At 37.5% G+C, this 18464-nt stretch overlaps 1 protein-coding gene across 3 annotated transcripts in view; it reads left to right on the forward strand.

Moving 5' to 3' along the window:
• LOC150081023 (cytosolic carboxypeptidase-like protein 5) overlaps positions 1–18464 on the forward strand; it is a 119567-nt gene that overhangs the window by 36358 nt on the left and 64745 nt on the right. For all 3 annotated transcript variants that reach the window (XM_090380980.1, XM_090380982.1, XM_090380981.1), the window contains exon 3: positions 11617–11788. In XM_090380980.1, the coding sequence (XP_090237106.1) occupies positions 11617–11788 (172 nt within the window). The remainder of the gene's footprint in view (positions 1–11616; positions 11789–18464) is intronic.

Below are 18464 nucleotides of genomic sequence, written 5' to 3' on the forward strand. Positions count from 1 at the left end.
AGACACTCATTTCTGCAACAGAGTTATAGTTCAAAGACCAACCTCACCACTTCTACATAAACTGTATCCGCAGCCTCATCCATCGATGGGAAAAATGTGTAAATCTGCACGGTGGCTATGTAGAGAAGGACTAAAACCTGTGCCAAGAATCAACAGGCTAGCACCTCTACAACTAGGTCAGGGCGATTCTTTATTGAACCTCCCTCGTACATTACTCTTATTGAAAAACATATCTCAGCTACAGAAGTAGCTGTGAATATTGAAAATCTTATAAACATATTAGAAGCCAGAAAAATCGAACTTTTTATAACAACAGATGTTAAAAATAAAATAATCTAAAAATAAAATAAAAATAATCTCACTAATTGTGAAATTAGTGAGATGAAGTTTTTTGAAGTAGTGAAGAACTTTTATGAAACCAGAAATGCAGCTTGGAAAATACTGAAAAATTTAAATGGGTATTACAGAGCAAGGTGCCCGAATGAAGAGAAATGCAGGATAGTTTCAACGAGGAGCTTATTACACGAATAGGAGCACATTAAACTCGTATATTTGATCAGTAGGCACTTAAAAAAAAGCAATAGTTGTCAGGCATTTCTGTATCTGATAGATGGGTTCAAATATTTTCTGAAATGAGTGAAAAATATCTAGCTCTCCAAGATTTAAGTTATGTTGTGGAATTTTTTCTTTGACTCCCCGAAAGTACAGCTTCCACAGAGAGAATAATTTCCATATTGATTTTTTATAATAATTAATAAATAATTTCCAGCATGTAGTCAAAGGGGAAATCCAGATTGTGTTGAAACCTTGAAGCCATGTTATAAAGCAAAATTGTAATATGGAGCGTGATAAGTTTTGCGACAAGATCTTAAAAGACCAAAATTTGTTACGCAAAATATGTTTATCCGAAAAATATTCTTGGTATGAATTTGGTGTGCGGTCCCCCCCCCCTTTCCACGTCAACCTAAAAACATTTTGTTGAATATTTTTTCTGCTCCTTCCGAACAACATTTCATCTCCCTGTCCTGTTTTGGCCTCAAGGAATTATGGTCAGCCTAGGTTTATAAACTAAGTAACTTATTATTAACTGTGTATTCATTCAGCCAATTACATTCATTCCTACACCCACTTCCATCTATCATAACACTCATTCACCCTCTCTAACAAGTACAAGTCAATGCTGATAAAAAGCCGAGTTAGGGTTGGATTTGAAAGTGTCTGCAATTCTGCCCAGACACGATAGGAGGGAGTATATCATGAGAGCCTTCTCGATCAATTCGACCCTGGAGAGATTGTGCAAGGCTCGAGGGGTAGAATTTTTCTCAGCCTGGTCTGTGCTTGTTAACAGGAGAGACTGCTTCTACAGGGATGGGATACACTTAAATAGAAAGGGTGCAAGAATATTTGCTGATGCTATCGAGGCAGAGTTAGGTGGGTCAGAAAACTGCTAGCTTGGGTGGATACACGGATTAATAGATTAACAGTAGCCGCTGGCAGAGGTAAAAGTGATTCTTGCACTACTTCTATTGAAATGCAATTGAGCAGCAGCCTGGAAAGCAAGGCAGTGGGGATTTCCAGGACTGCTGGAAGTCATAGTGGAACAAGTAAATACATGGGCTGTGTTAGGGTAACTAAGAGTAGAAACAGGTGCATGTACCAATGGTAGGAGTATAGTTAATAAATTTGATGAGTTTGAAGTGCTAGTCAAGACATCAAAGGCAGATATTGTTGGGATATCAGAGACATGGTGTCACACAGACATAAGCAGTGCAGAACTGGAATTTGGGGAGTACAATGTGTACAGAAAGGATAGACAGGACAGAAAGGGAGGAGAGATTATGCTGTTAGTTAAGAAACACATAAAATCTGAGGAATTGCATCCAGTTGATATTGGTGGACAGTGCAATGTTGAGTCTGTTTGGTGTGACATTGCACTGTCCACCAAACAGACTCAACATTGCACTGTCCACCAATGCAATGTTGAGTCTGTTTGGTGATAAGCACTGGGAAAGGAAAAATGAGAGTAGGTGTGTGTTATAGGCCAAATGAATCTGATGAGTATAATGAGCAATTGTGCAGAGAAATAGTGGGCCAGTAAATCAGTGTGTCTTATAATGGGGGATTTTAATTTCCCAGCGATTGACTGGAATTTGTGGGTTGGTCACTCACACACTAGCAAGGCTTTTGTGGATTTATTGGATGATTGTTTTCTACAGCAGCATCTTCGGGAGGCAACTAGAGAGAGTAATACTCTTGATCTGATTATCAGTAGTGATTCTTCATGAATCAAGAATCTGCAGATAAAGGAACCACTAGGTGACAGTGGTCACAGTGTGCTAAAGTGGGATTTACTCAAAGAGGTAACTACCATCAAAGGTAAAGGGAAGAGTTTTTGCTTTCGTAAAGGTGACCACAGTGGTCTGAGACAGTATTTAAATTCTATACAGTGGGACCAACTGATGATGTTACCAACAGCAAATTCAAAATGGAAAGAATTCAAAGACTTAATCTTGGAAGCTACTAGGCTTTTCATACCAACAAAGAAATATTGTTCAAGATTTAGGCCTAAATGGATGTCAGATGAACTAATTAGACATGTGACAGAGAAGAAAATGCATGGGATACATATAAATTAACATGTGACACAGAAGCCTATGATAGATATAAGCTGTCTGTAACCAAGTTACAAAGGAGGTTAGGCTAGCGAAGACAGATTATGAGAAATCTTTGGCAAAGGATGCAAAGAAAAACAGCAAAGAGTTCTTTTCTTATGTAAACTAGAAGGAAGGGGATGAATCAGGTTGGTCCACTTGATATCGATGGTTCAACTGTTGATGATCCTGCTCAGGTAGCTAACAAACTAAATGAATATTTTGCATCGACATTCACACAAGAGGAGATATTCAGCAAGGGGAATGCCAGAGGTGTTTTCAACTCTGGCAGTAAGCTAGATAATCTTGTAATAACTGAGAGTAAAGTGGAGGAGAAATTGTTGAAGATAAACACAACAAAGGCACCTGGGGTGGATAGGATCTATCCAGTTATATTAAAGGAGGCAGCAAAGGAAGTAAGCAAACCCTTAGCCATAATTATGAGAGTTTCCTTGGCCTCAGGGGAGGTACCCATAGACTGGAGATGTGCAAATGTGACCCCAATTCACAAAGGAGGATTAAAGGCTGACACAAGTAATTATAGACCTGTGAGTTTAACTTCTGTTCCAGGAAAATTAATGGAGGCACTGGTTAAAGAAGCACTGCAGGATCATCTAGACAAGACTTCAATTATAGCTCAAACACAGCATGGGTTTCTTAAAGGAAAGTCTTGCCTGACCAATTTGATTGGATACTATGATGCAGTCACAAAAGAACTGGATGCAGGGAATAACTTTGATATTATATATTTGGATCTTAGAAAGGCTTTTGATACTGTTGCACATGGAAGACTGCTGCACAAATTGGAGCAGTGTCGCATTGGAGACAAATTGCTGCTATAGATAAAGCAGTGGTTGAGGGGGAGAAGACAGAGAGTGGTAATCAATGGACACTGCTCATCGTGGACTAATGTTATTAATGGAGTCTCTCAGGGTTCAGTGTTGGGTCCATTATTGTTTTCTATATTTATAAATGTATTGATGATGGTATATCAAGCTTAATGTCCAAGTTTGCAGACGATACAAAGGTTGGCAGGGTTGTTAAGGACACTACTGACGCTATGCTGCTGCAACAGGATCTGGAAAGGTTGAGCAGATGGGCTGAGAGGTGGCAAATGAAGTTTAACATTGACAAATGTAAAGTACTACATATGGGAAACAGCAACCCCAGAGCAATGTATCAACTCTGTGGTACTACACTGACAGTGGTAGAGAATGAAAAGGACCTTGGGGTAATTGTGCAGCCAGATATGAAGTTCTCTGAGCAGTGCAGATGGGCTGCAAGAGTAGCTCATGGTGTCTTGTCAATGATATACAGGAATTTTTCTAGCAGGGATAAGGAGGTGATTATTCCCTTGTATAAGGCAATGGTCAAGCCACACCTTGAGTACTGTATACAGGTCTGCAGGCCTCATTTAAAGAAGGATGTAGAGCTGCTGGAATGAGTACAGAGAAGGGCAACAAGATTAGTGAATGGAACAAAGGGTTGTTCTTACAAAGAAAGGCTTAAGTTTTGCAAATTACAGTGTCTGGAGACTATGCACCGGCGAGGTGATCTTATAGAGGTGTATAAAGCCTAGAATGGTTTGAGCATGCTCAATGCTGATGGGATTGTTCCTCTTGCTCAAAATAATCGCCTGAGAGGGCATAAATTCAAATTGAGGAAAGACAGATGTAGGATAGATGTGCAGAAGCTTGCTTTTAGCCACAGGGTAGTTGTTTGGTGGAACAGACTTCCATCCCCTGTTGTGGAAGTTGATAGCCTAAATAAATTTAAGGCTCAGCTGGACAGGTATTTTGAACGAATGGAGGGGTGAAATGGAAGTGGTTTTTTTTTTTTTTTTTTTTTTTTTTTGCTGATGCTGCATAAACTTGCTTTCCTGCATCATATGCCTCTACTAATGCTAAGCTAAAGTGCTTTACCAAGATGTAGCTGAGATGCAAACTTCTCTCTCAATTTTTTTGAAAAGAGATATCTGCAAACACTTGGAAACATTACAGAACTCTTTTAAAAATTATTTCTATCTTGATGGAATGAAAATTGAACCATGGATCCGAAATCCTTTTCTTTCTTATATAAACTGTATCGAAGATGTTGACTTAACCAAAGATGAACTCATTGATCTTAGGTCAAAAAACTTACTACAATTGGAGTTTACCTCAAAAAGCCTTGGAGAATTCTGATGTTCCCTGAGAGAAGCCTATCCTCGTCTTGTAAAGTGAGCTATGGAAGTTTTGATACCATTTGTAACAATATATCTGTGCGAATCGGGATTTTCAGCAGTTGTAATAATGAAAGCAGAAATCGATTAGATGTCCAACATGACATGCATGTTGCCTTGTCAAATACCACACAGCAGTTTAATGTTCTTATTCAAGATAAACAACAACAGTCTTCACACTGATATGTCCTTAAAAAATAAAATTTAACTTCAACTTTCCTATATTTTAAATGTATTGTATTATTATTCAATGTGTTAAGAAAAAACACATATATTACTGTATAATGTTTTTTTAAATTTTGGTAACTATGTCATTAAACTGGTTTTTTTGTAATTTTATTTTATGCATTTAAAAACATTATTCTGAGAAGGGGGTCCATGTCATTCACCTGACTGGCAAAGGGGTCCGTGGAACTAAGAAGGTTAAGAACCCCTGCTCCAGAAGGAAAGGGATGAATCAGGTTGGTCCACTTGATATCGATGGTTCAACTGTTGATGATCCTGCTCAGTAGCAAACAAACTAAATGAATATTTTGCATCTACATTCACACATGAGTTATTCAGGGAGGGGAATGCCAGAGGTGTATTCAACTCTGGCAGTAAGCTAGATAATCTTGTAATAACTGAGAGTAAAGTGGAGGAGAAATTGTTTAAGATAAACATAAGAAAGGCACCTGGGGTGAATGGAATCTATCCAGTTATATTAAAGGAGGCAGCAAAGGAAGTAAGCAAACCCTTAGTCATAATTATGAGAGCTTCCCTGGACTCAGGGGAGGTGCCCATGGACTGGAGATGTGCAAATGTGACCCCAATTCACAAAGGAGGATCAAAGGCTGACACAAGTAATTACAGACCTGTTAGTTTAACTTCTGTTCCAGGGAAATTAATGGAGGCACTGGTTAAAGAAGCACTGCAGGATCATCTAGACAAGACTTCAGTTATAGCTCGGACACAGCATGGGTTTGTTAAGGGGAAGTCTTGTCTGACTAATTTTATTGGATACTATGATGTAGTCACAAAGGAACTGGATGCAAAGAATAACTCTGATATCATTTATTTGGATCTTAGAAAGGCTTTTGATACTGTTGTACATGGAAGGCTGCTGCACAAATTGGAGCAGTGTGGCATTGGAGGCAAATTTCTGCTATGGATAAAGGGATGATTTAGTGGGAGAAGACAGAGAGTGGTAATCAATGGACACTGCTCTTTGTGGACTAATGTTATTAGTTGAGTCCCTCAGGGTTCAGTGTTGGGTCCGCCGACCGGGCTAACCGGGTGGGTAAAGTGCCTGCCTGGCAACCCAAAGGTCGCGGGTTCGAATCCCGCCTCGGGCTTGGATCAGAGTACTGCAAAAACCTTGTGAGGTGCATTATGGTCACAGAAGCCGACACGCCAACAACTAACTAAAACAAACAAACATCAGTTTTGGGTCCATTGTTGTTTTCTGTATTTATAAATGATATTTATGATGGTATATCGGGCTCAATGACCAAGTTTGCAGACGATACGAAGGTTGGCAGGGTTGTTAATGACACTAATGACAGTACACTGCTGCACCAGGATTTAGGAAAGATGGGCTGAGAGGTGGCAAATGAAGTTTAACATTGACAAATGTAAAGTAATACATATGGGAAGCAGTAATCCCAGAGTAACGTGTCAACTCTGTGGTACCATGCTGACAGTGGTAGAGAATGAAAAGTACCTGGGGGTAATTGTGCAGGCAGAGGTGAAGTTTTCTGAGCAGTGCAGAGAGTCTGCAAGAGTAGCTCATGGTGTTTTGTCAATGATATACAGGAATTTTTCTATCAGGGATAAGGAGGTGATTATCCCCTTGTATAAGGCAATGGTCAGGCCACACCTTGAGTACTGTATACAGGTCTGGAGGCCTCATTTTAAGAAGGATGCAGAGCTGTTGGAATGAGTACAGAGAAGGGCAACAAGATTAGTGAACAGAACAAAGGGTTACTCTTACGAAGAAAGGCTTAAGTTTTGCAAATTATAGTGTCTGGAGACTAGGCACCTGCGAGGTGATCTGATTGTGGTGTATAAAGCCTTGAATGGTTTGAGCATGCTCAATGCTGATGGGATTCTCTCTTGCTCAGAATAATCGCCTGAGAGGGCATAAGTTCAAATTGAGGAAAGATGGTTGGTAGGATAGATGTGTGGAAATTTGCCTTTAGCCAGCAGGTGGTTGATTGCTGGAACTAACTTCCATCTGTCGTTGTAGAAGTTGATAGCTTAATTAAATTCAAGGCACAACTTGAGAAACATTTGGAGCGAGGGGATGGGTGAAATAAGGGTTTTTTTTTTTTTTGGCTGATGCTATATAAGCTTGCTTTCTTGCACAAGTGCCCTTGCTAATGCTAACGCTTACTTACTGGGTCGCTCTCTTTCACCAGAACTAGCATTCAATCCCTTTTACCACAATCCCTATTTCATATTATAATTTTCATTCAGTGCCCAGCACATATATACAGGCAACTCTCGGTTTATGAACGAGTTCCATTCGAAGACTTTGTTCGTTATGTGCATCTTACATTCCTGAGCTTTACGATACGTATCGTATACATTAGCAGCCATCTTAAAGCATTAAAACCATGTACTAAACATCGAATGGTCTATACAGTATGTTTTATTATAATGTATGTATACGTTATGGTTTATCGTATACAATACGTAAAATAAAATAAGAAAAGAATAAAAAACAAGATATCATACTTGTTAATTTTAATTAAAAACATAGAGTTACAAAATAGAAATAAAGAAAATGAGTACTGACATAATATATATACTGTACATATGTATGTATTACACTGACAGTGGTAGAGAATGACAAGGACCTGGGGGTAATTGTGCAGGCAGGTATGAAGTTTTCTGAGCAGTGCAGACAGTTTGCAAGAGTAGCTCATGGTGTAGCTCAAGTTTTACTCATCAATATCTTCATCAGAGTTGAATATTTTCCACATAAGTGACACTAGGTGCAGATGAGGTAGATGGAAGGGTGTGTGATAATGAAGAACAGCTGTTTCTACTTTTTTAAAATGTTTTTATAGAAGATTGCACGGTTAGTTTCCTTTTTTCTTCAAAAATCTCCCTGTAGCATGCTAGACAGTTATAAACGCCTCTTTTCACTTTTGCAATTCTTTCCATATTTGCGTCTTCTTCACAAAGATTGCCAACCCCTCAGAAATTGATTTAAAAGCTGCAGCCATTTTCTGCCTTGTAAATGTTCTGGGAGGCTGTGGAATATCAGGGTCTTCTGTTACTTCAGAATTTAGATGTCTCTATTTCAATAATTTCATCGGTCGTTAATTCCTCAATATGAGAGTCCAAGAGCCCTCTCACATCAGTCACATCAAGGTCAAGGTTCATCTTATTGTGGTTAGCATGGGCACTCGGAGTGGCCTGCAGCTAAGCAGCCCCATTTTCAGCAGGGTTCGATGTACTGTGTGTTATGACACATTACTCCTGTCACCAGCATTCCAATTACTGGCGAGTTGTGCCACAGTCACCCTTCTGTTGCCACATACCATCCGGGAGAGCCTTCGCTCACCTCAAGCATTGATGAGCAGTGGTCGTCCAATGCTTCGCCAGCGGTTTCTGGGTTTCCCCTCCTCGGACCGCTTACAGTAGATACTAACCACGGCTGACCGTGAGCACCCCCCCCCACCAGCCATGCCATTTCGGATATGCCTGATGCTATTCATTTTCCAACAAATCAGTGATGATTTGTTGGAAAACGAATTTATGGATAAAGCAGAAATCATACACATTGTGACAGAAGTAGATGAATTTGAAGAGATTAATCAAATCCTGAGCAGAAAATTTCTGATGAGCAGCCAAAAATGCCCTAGTGTAACAATACATTGTATTGAACAATTGTACAATACATTGTATTCAACAGCAGCCTGATGAACAGTCAACAGTGTGATATTTATAAAAAAATAAAAAAATAAAAAAAAATTGGACTATGCTACAAAATGTCATATTCTCTCATCTAAAAAGACAAAAATTATTGATTTTAGGTAAATGATTGTACATGTTTTTAATTGAAAATAGAATTCGTAAAGTATGTATGCATGTTAACTGGCTTTTTCAGTTAACTTATCAAACTGTCAGTCCTGATCATATCAGATAAGGGAGCTTCTACTGTAATCAATAAGTTATATAAACAATTTATGCAAAAATGCTACATAACAGTCTGTTTATATTTGAAATCATGCTATCTTAAAACTAACCTTCCCCAATAGAATGACAGGAAATCTGTGATCTATTTAGATAAGTTAATCACAAGGTCTGGTGTTAAAGAAGTAATGCAGGCTCATTTGGACAGGCATGCAGTTATACTGCAATTAGTTTATAGATAATACAAAAGTTGGCAGGGTTTGTTATTTGGTTTTTAGGAGCATCAGCAACTAAGGCCATATTGCTCCTGGGATATGGCGGTGGTCATTCCCTGACCTCTCCGCATCCTCCGTATTTGGTGGTCACGGGCTCGAACCCCGGTCTAATCAAGAAGTGTTTAGATGACTGTCATTAACCACCCTGCCAACCCGCTACGGAGGCGGGTTGGCAGGGTGGTTAATGACAGTCATCAGGGTGAGCTACTGCAATAAGATCTGGGAAAATTGGGTTGAGAATTGGCAGTTGAAGTTTAACATTGACAAATGCCAAATACTGCATATGGGTAGCAGTAACCCCAGAGTAACTTATCAACTGTGTGGTACTACAATCAGGATAATTAAGAAGTCAGACATGAAATTCTGTGAGCAGTGAAAACATGTTGCCATGGCGTTTTGTCATTGATATACAGAAACTTTGCTAGTAGGGATAAGGAGGTTATTATCTCTTTGTATAAGACCATTGTTAGGCTGCATCTTGAGTACTGTATACAGGTCTGGAGGTCTCACTTTAGGAAGGATATAGGTGTGGAGAATGGCAATGAGATTGGTGAAGGGAACAAAAGGGTGCTCTTACCTAGAAATGTTTCAGTTCTGCAAATTGCAACACCTCAAGACTAGATCTAACTGAGATGTTTAAAGCCTTGACTGTGTTGAGTAAGCTGAATGTTAATGGTATTCTTCTACTTGCTGAGACTACACACGAGGGGGCATAAATTCAAGTTCTGGAAGGATAGTTGCAGGAAAGATGTACAGAAGTTTGCCTTCAGTCAGTGGGTGGTTGATTGTTGGAACAGGCTTCCATCTGTTATTGTGGATGTGGATTGGATTGAACAAATTCTTGGAGGGTACGGATGGGTGGACTTTTTTTTTTTTTTTTTTTGGCTGATGCTATTAAACAAGGTTAATTGTTTGTCCATTTTCAAAAAATTTTTTTTTTTACCAAATGAGAGGTATTAGTAGTTATTAATCACTAAATGAAAAGGAACATTTAATTGAAACAAAATAAAAATGTTATTATTTTTATTTAATGAACTTATCTGTAATTTACAAAAGCATGACTTTAACTAAATTACATGAATTCAGCAAATCAAATGTCATTTGTGAAAACGGCACCTCCGTAGCCAGGTGGGAAGGAGCAGCAGTGCGTAGCACACACTTCTTGATTAGACCGGGGTTCGAGCCAGTCACCACCAAATACAGAGGATGCGGAAAGGTCAGGGAATGACCACCGCATATCCCGGAGCAATATGGCCTTAGTTGCTAATGCTCCTAAAAACCAAATAACATTTGTGAAAACTTGATATAGACTGGAGGGAGAAAAAGTACAGTTAAATTTGTTAAGTGGCATTCGGTATTACTTAGCACGTTTTTTTTTTTTTTTTTTAAATTAAATGCAAATATAACATGACTTGAACTTGAATATTTTATATAAAAATAGGTGGGAGGCAATGAAAGATATTGTTATGAGTGTAAATCGGGACGTGTTTGAAAATTTTTAAATTAGCATTACGTAGTTTCTTTGGAATAATAATTAGTAACGCCTTTCACTAGGATCCTATGAATGGAACTGTGGGAAATGAGCACCTACACTCAAGCCACAGTTATGCCCATTGTTCACTTAAAGTGTATTTATCTGTGCTGTGTAATTTCAGTGGTCAGCTCTGCAGGTGCAAGATAACCTGAGTGTCAACTTCTTGCTCAAGATTAACACTCAGCTATGCAATAAAACTATCCCATAAAAAGGTTTCTCCCTTTCTCCAAGTTTTATGCCATTTTCAATTGGTGTGAGGTGTGACACTATCCACTGTGTTCCATTGGAACACAGTGGATAGTGTCACACCTCTCGTTAAAAACAATTCTTAAATCGTAGTATCAGTCATTTGTTGAATTTTAAATCCAATGAGATGTGCATTAAAAATTCTTATAACAAATCTCAATCATATTAATAACAAACATTTTATGCATAATATGCTGCCAATTTATAAAATTATCTCGTTCAAAAAACACAGGAAAGTATTCCAGTAAATTCTCTTGTAAAGAAGACCATCCCATTATCTAATTCTCTTCATGGAGGAGTTGGGAAACGTTCTCTGTTAGTCATTTTAAAATAAATGATTACCATTATTAATCATCTGAGTTGTTTTCACCTGACCTTGCTATACCCAATTTGTCTCTATATATCTTTATTACAAGTTAGATTTGCTGCTTAGTATGTAATAAAAAGCAGTTTTGTATACTTTTTATGCATATAATCACTAAATTCTGTTATTTATTTATTTATTTAATTTAATTTTTATTTTATTTTATATATATTTTTAATTATTTATTTTTTTTTTTTCAGGACATGGTTCTACTTTGGAATCCAAGATGGTCCACCAGGATGTGTAATAAAAATTCATGTAATGAATCTCAATCGTCAGGGCAAACTTTTTACACATGGCATGGCACCTGTATATAAAGTTGTTCCAGGTAAAGAAACATGGGAAAGGATTCCAAACAAGGTTTCCTTTAAGGTTGGTTAAAAACACTTCTTTAGGACATTAGAAAAGAACTTTATTTATATTATTATTATTATTTATTTATTTTATTTATTTATTTATTTTTATTTTTTTGTTTCCCTTCTGCTGGCTGTCTTGCTATCAGTCATTCAGGGATTGGAAATTATATTTGGTCAGTACAATTTCTGATGTCAGAAGAGAAAAGGAAAATAAACTTAATGTGGACATTTTATGGAAATGAAATATGGAATATTTTCACATTACATATGACATGTTCCTGAGTTTAACAGATTAGTAGACTGCTGGTTCTTGCACAGCTTAATGAAACTTGTTTTAAACTTGATATTTGGTCCCTGAAAATTGTCACAGACTTCTGTTATGACTGCTGGCACTGGTACCTAGGAGTCGAAAATGCTGGTGGAACTGATATTTTGGTCCCACTTATGAGTTAATTGGACCAAATTTCAGCAAAGTCTGGTTGGTTTGTGACAACCAAATCCTCTGCTTGCCCATTCTCAGTGGTGGGATTACTAGTAACCCTGAATGTACACCAATGTACAAGGCTAGGAACTGTACTTAGTATACTGGAGGTGACCATTCAGGTGTGAACCAGTGTAAGCAGGGTTGCAGGTATGGCATAAGAATCACACAGAAAAATGGCTTACCCTCTGTGTTACCTGGCAATATAGGTGGTAGATGACTCTCATGAAGTAATGCAATACTACCACATTTCAGGTTTAAAGCAGTAAAACTCCAGTGTTAAGTCTCAGAGGAAAGCTCTGACATCCCCACATTTCTTCTGTCGTGCAGTATGAGTCATGCCTTTTGAGGTTTTGATAGGCTTCATGGAGGGATCGAGTTTTCCTTACAGTTTAAAAGTACAACTTTAAAGTGGTTTTTGCAGAACAGCTGCTGGAGGCATCTGTTACTGTATGCTCTTGCTTCCTCTAGTTTGCCATTTTTTGACTGGAGGGAATCCGAGTAGTGTGTGAGGCACTGTCATGGCAAGGTTATTTTTGCTGTGTATTACACTGTATCCATAAATTCTGTTAATCCATGTGTTTCCCCTTCCCCCGCTTTCACCTTACTTACTCAATACATCATAAATGGTCAAACAAATAGAACAAACTTATCTGCAAAAGGATCTTAACCTCCCAAAAACCTCATTCATTTCACAAATATACAGTGAAATACTCTTCCTGGTGATTTTAATGTTCACAACTGCAGTTGGTTTCAGTTTTCTAGTTACACAGACCTAGCTGATCTAGATGGTGAGGCATTGAGATTTTTAATGATGTTACACAGCATGTTTATTTACCTAACTAACCACACATACCCAGCACTCTTGATCAACTCACCAACAATGCTTTAATATAAAAATTCTTCAAATGGTGATGGTCTCTTATTCAGTGGGCTCTCTCTCTCTCTCATGTGCGCGCGCACACACACACACACACACACACACACACACCATTTGGCGTTATGAGAATTGGGATGATTTACATGATTTATATTCCTCTTTTCCTTTGTAGAATTAGTTTTAAATTTTGCTCAGATCATGTAAGTTAAATTATTTAGGGATGAAATCCTTTATTCCACCCTAAAACCTCTTCCTTTATCTAAACCTTGGTTTTCCAATAAACATGCTAAGGCTGTTTGAGACAAGAGTATAATATACAGCAATTGGTGTGTATCCAAATTTCCAGCTTAATTTTCTCCCTACGCTAAAGCTGCACTAGTTTTAAAACAATTATTAATCAATCAAACTCAGTTTTGAACAGTAAGAATAAAAAATACTTTTTTTTTTTCTTGTTTTTTTTTAAAGAATAGTTGAACCTTCTGGTCTCTTGCCAGATATATTGGTAGCAACCTCTGTCCAACTGTGCTTCCACCTGATGGTTCTATTGCTAAAAATAAAGCCGACTTATTAGCATTCTACGTTTCTTCCAAATCTTGTCTTGTGACGTTGGTAAATCGCCTCCTGCCCTGCTAAACACATTCCATTCACTAAAGCTTGCAGTAATTGTAAACTAATTATTAATCAGTCAAAACTCAATTTGAAGAGCCTAAGAAAAGAAAACTTGCTTGTTGTCTAAATGATAGTTGATGATGATTCTATTGCTTTCTCAGTTAAAGCAGATTCATCAACATTGTACTTTTCTTCCAAATCTTTTGTTAAGGATCACATAATATCATTCCTCATTTGTTCTCAATACCTGTGCCCCTGAGATTACTCTCAGAGGCACAGGTATCGAGAAGTAACAAAGAGGTGACAAAAAACTCCTTTTTTTTTGCACCTCTTTATAGTTTCTTAAGAGTAAGACCTGTATTCTTTCCAAAGTAATGGAAAAATCCTTCAATTACTAACTCTTAAACTATCTCAACCTTCCAGCTGATTAGTGATTGCAATATGAATTCCATCAGAGTTGATCTTCATCCATTTGCTTATCTTTGGACAAATTCTTTGGAAAAGTTTGAAAACTCAAGTAGTTGTACTTGATATTTCTAAGCCTTTTAATCATGTCTGGCATTAAAGATCTAGACAAGCTCCACATTTTGGATTGCCAACTTCCCTAAGATTCATTTCTTTCTCTGACTCTTTCCTCTTGTATATATTTCTTGAGACCTTCAATGTGTTTCTTCCACATTCAGTGCTTTTTTTTTTTTTTTATGAAAACGCCAAACACGAAAGGTATCAAAACCTATAGTACTTAGTACCGTGCACAGGTTGAAGGAGAAGTATGTGGGGAGGGGGGATGCCAGAAACTTTGCTCTAGAGACTAAACATGGGTTTCACCACTTCAAGCCTCCAATAAGCAAAGTGGTGGTATTTCACCGGTTGATGAAAGTCAGTGCAGTCATGCTAACTAGTATATGCTCTAATGTGATTTTCATATTCTGTGTTCGACACTGGCAACTTTTGGTTATGGTGACTAACCAAATATATTTTTTTTATTTCTTGGTAACTACATTGTGTCAAAACAAGGACAGGATATAACATTATTTGTGAAAAATGTATATGTGTATTTTGGAATTAAATCAGGTAACAAAGATAAAAGTTTGCCTTCCCCCACCCCCATAAAATGAAGCTTTCACATGTGTGGAGGGGCTTGCAATTGTAGACTTGTCGTAAAATGACAGCCACATCATTTGCCATTCCATTTGTTGTGCAGGGAATCTCTGGATCGTATGAATGCAATTTTTTTTTTCATAAATGTAGATGGTTATAATGCGAAGAATATGCAGAGCATCATGTACCTCAACAACATTACTTCAGTTGTAAGGGCAATACCCCACGGACCTGAACTACCAGTACCACCTCCACATTCTTGAACATATGCCAACAGATCCCAAATATGACATTTGTGAGCTGGAAGTTGATATAAACTATTGTAACAAAGAAATTCGTAACTGTAGACTACAGCTGTTTACTCAAAATGAACTGAAATTTTGTGAGAGGTTTAAATCAACCCCAAGAGTCCACAGAACTTTTAGGATAAAGACTGAAATCCTACAATCTGGTGCCTCACGAACAGTCTTTGTGTATTATAGACATTGTGAAAAAGAATTAGTTTTCCCATTTTTCCAAAAAAGGTTCAATGATATATCACAGTTCTGAACTTTTTTGGAATTTTCTACCTACCAATAGAGTGGAAGTCGTGTATTGACTCATGAAAGAAACACTTCAAAGGAATTCTCCTTTGTAATGGAAACAGTATGCATACATTTCTGTAGCTCATTCAGCACACTTAAAAGAAACCTTCAAAAATGTTAAGCTTCCTTAACATTTTTGAAGCAAACATAATGCTAAGTCAGATGCTTAACATAAATGTTAAGCATCTGACTTTGCATTATTATCTAACTATGTCATATATATATATATATATATATATATATACAGTCTTATTGTGTGTGTATATATATACACACACACACAGTAAGACTCTCGTATCTGCGGAGCATACGTTCCCAAGACCTACCGTGGATGGCTGAAACCGCGGATATAAGCGAAAACCTGCTGACCCCATATATAATGTGATTTTCTTGTACATAACATACGTGTAATAAAATTTAATCGATAAATTAAACACACACTAAGACATTACCAACATTAAATACGGTAATAATAAAGTACAGCAGACTATCGATTTACAGGGATTGGATTAACAGAGACACTTCAAGACTTCAAATTTAAAAAAAAAAAAAAAAATCAACCAGAAGTCATACAATTCAAGTAATAACTAGAATAGGTATAAATAGATATTTTGCAAGTTGTAAATAAGCGACAAGAACCAGCATTATAAGTAGTAATTGGGAGATTAGTGTACTTATTATCTTGCAACCCCCACTGTCTTCATACTTTCCGCTCAAAACAAAAATAAAAAAAAAGAGACCGAATGTTTAGTTTGTTTTAGTGCGTCAATTGTGTTCCGTCTCACCACAAAAGGACAAATTTTGTTTCGTTATTTATGTCAGGAATGGCGGAATTTTATTTATTTTTTATTTTATTTATTTATTTATTTTTTATTTTATTTATTTATTTATTTTTTTTTTTTGTTTAGAAATCGCGAAAATGATGGGCAAATGCAAGAGTTATGTTTTCAAATTAAACAAAAACTTGAAATTATTCAAAAGTTTGAAAATGGTGCATCCGTTAAATCTCTAAAGAACCATTATAATGTTGATGACCAAACCATACCCAACAAAGGGAAGCTATTCAATTTAAAATCGACATCGTAAAAAATAAGTATCGTATTGGACACGCGAGTAGTACGTTTTAAGTTTTTTTTCCGTGGTTAACTGCGGGTAATTGAATCAGTGGATACCGAATCAGCGGATACAAGGATACAACTGTGTGTATATATACAGCAGCGAACAAAAAAAATTGCATCACCTTGAAAAATGTAACATTTGTAGTGAAATGTATAAGATATTGTTTGATTACAGTCATTTTGTTTGCCGCAAAGCAAAGGTATTGTGTCAGATAATACTTCTATTGCATTAGACAGTAATTGCAAGGTATTGCATCAGCCGTTTTATAAATATGGCGTTGGAAAGGGTATACATGCTCATTAGTATCCTGTTTTGCGGAGGTCTAAGCATGGCTCCATATGTTCAGTTGACACCAAGAAAAAAAAGTGTAGCAGTTGCTCTGTCTCAGGAAGGGCTTTCTACACATGCTATCTCTGATAAAATAGGCTGCCACCAGTCAACAGTATCCTGGGTGCTGAAATTAAAGTGTGAAACCAGTGATATGAAGAGAAGACCAGGATCAGGCCGTAAGAAAGTGACTACTCCTTCCCAAGATTGATATTTGAAACGGCTATGCTTTCATAATTGCCGTGCTAGTGTTCCTGATCTAAAACTGGACTTTGAGATGACCTCTGGTGTTGAAACAAGTGCACAATCTATCCAAAGACAGCTTTCGGAATGTGGTCTACATGCCTATTGGCCCAAGAAGAAGCCTTTGTTGATCCAACAAATGAGGAAGAAATGAGCAATGGAACACCGTCATCTTTTCGGACAAATCGAAATTCAACCCTCATGGCTCGGATGGGAAGCGATATGTCAGAAGACGAAAATCGGAGGCATACCATCCTAACTGCATGACACCAACTGTAAAGTTCCCCGCTGCTCAGATGCTCTGGGGATGCATATCAAGCAAAGGGGTGGGGCAAATTAAGTTTATAAACGAAACGGTGAATGCAGAAAACTACACTGCTATCTTGGAGTGCCTGAAACCCGTTATTAGGGATCACCACACAGACATCCAAAACTGCATTTTTCAATGGGCTCAGCACCTTGCCACACAGCAAAATTGGTAAGTTTTATGCCATTTAGATTTAATGATGAGTTTGTCTTCTTGTTTCCCAAGAAGACAAACTCATCTTTATTACACCAGTGTTTTCCCTCGTTTTTCTTCCTTAAGGTGCAGTCATACTTCAGAAATGCTGGCATTACAGTGTTGGACTGGCACAGCAACAGTGCAGATTTGAACCCTATTAAAAATTTCTGGTACATAATGTTGTCTAAAATTGCTCAGAAGAAGCCAACAAGTAAGATTCAGCTCTAGGAGAGCATTGTAAGGGTGTGGTACCACAAAATTGGGCAACCACATATCCAGAAGTTGATTAACTCTATGCCAGATTATTGCAAGGCTGTAATTGCAGCTCGAGGGGAATAACAAAATATTGAGGATTTATTTTGCTGATTTACATTAACTATTACGTTAACTTGTCATTTCAGTTTGCACACGTAAATGCAATAAAATGTATGTTTGGTTGTCATGATTGCCAGTTGCATGATTTCCATTAATTAAGCATTTTACCCTTTGGGAAGATATCTATGGCAGTTAGGTATATCAGGTGGAGTCTTTTTATTGTATTTCATTCACAGAGATATATATCCCATCTAACAAATCAAACATTTCTGCTACCCACAATGCAGTGCAAAACACATTATTTACAAAATTCACAAGTGGTGCAGCTTTTTTTTCTCTCTCTCTCTCTCTCTCTCTCTCTCTCTCTCTCTCTCTCTCTCTCTCTCTCTCTCTCTCTCTCTCTCTCTCTGTGTGTGTGTTATAATCCACAGTGAAAGTATTGTGAAATTTGAATGTTTTCACATAGTGGGATATACTGTGGAAAGGTTGTTGGTTATAATAAACTGAAATACAGGAGATAACTTGGACTAT

This window comes from Mastigoproctus giganteus, chromosome 9 (genome assembly GCF_048544385.1).
Source record: "Mastigoproctus giganteus isolate SK-2022 chromosome 9, ASM4854438v1, whole genome shotgun sequence".
Classification (NCBI taxonomy): domain Eukaryota; kingdom Metazoa; phylum Arthropoda; class Arachnida; order Uropygi; family Thelyphonidae; genus Mastigoproctus; species Mastigoproctus giganteus.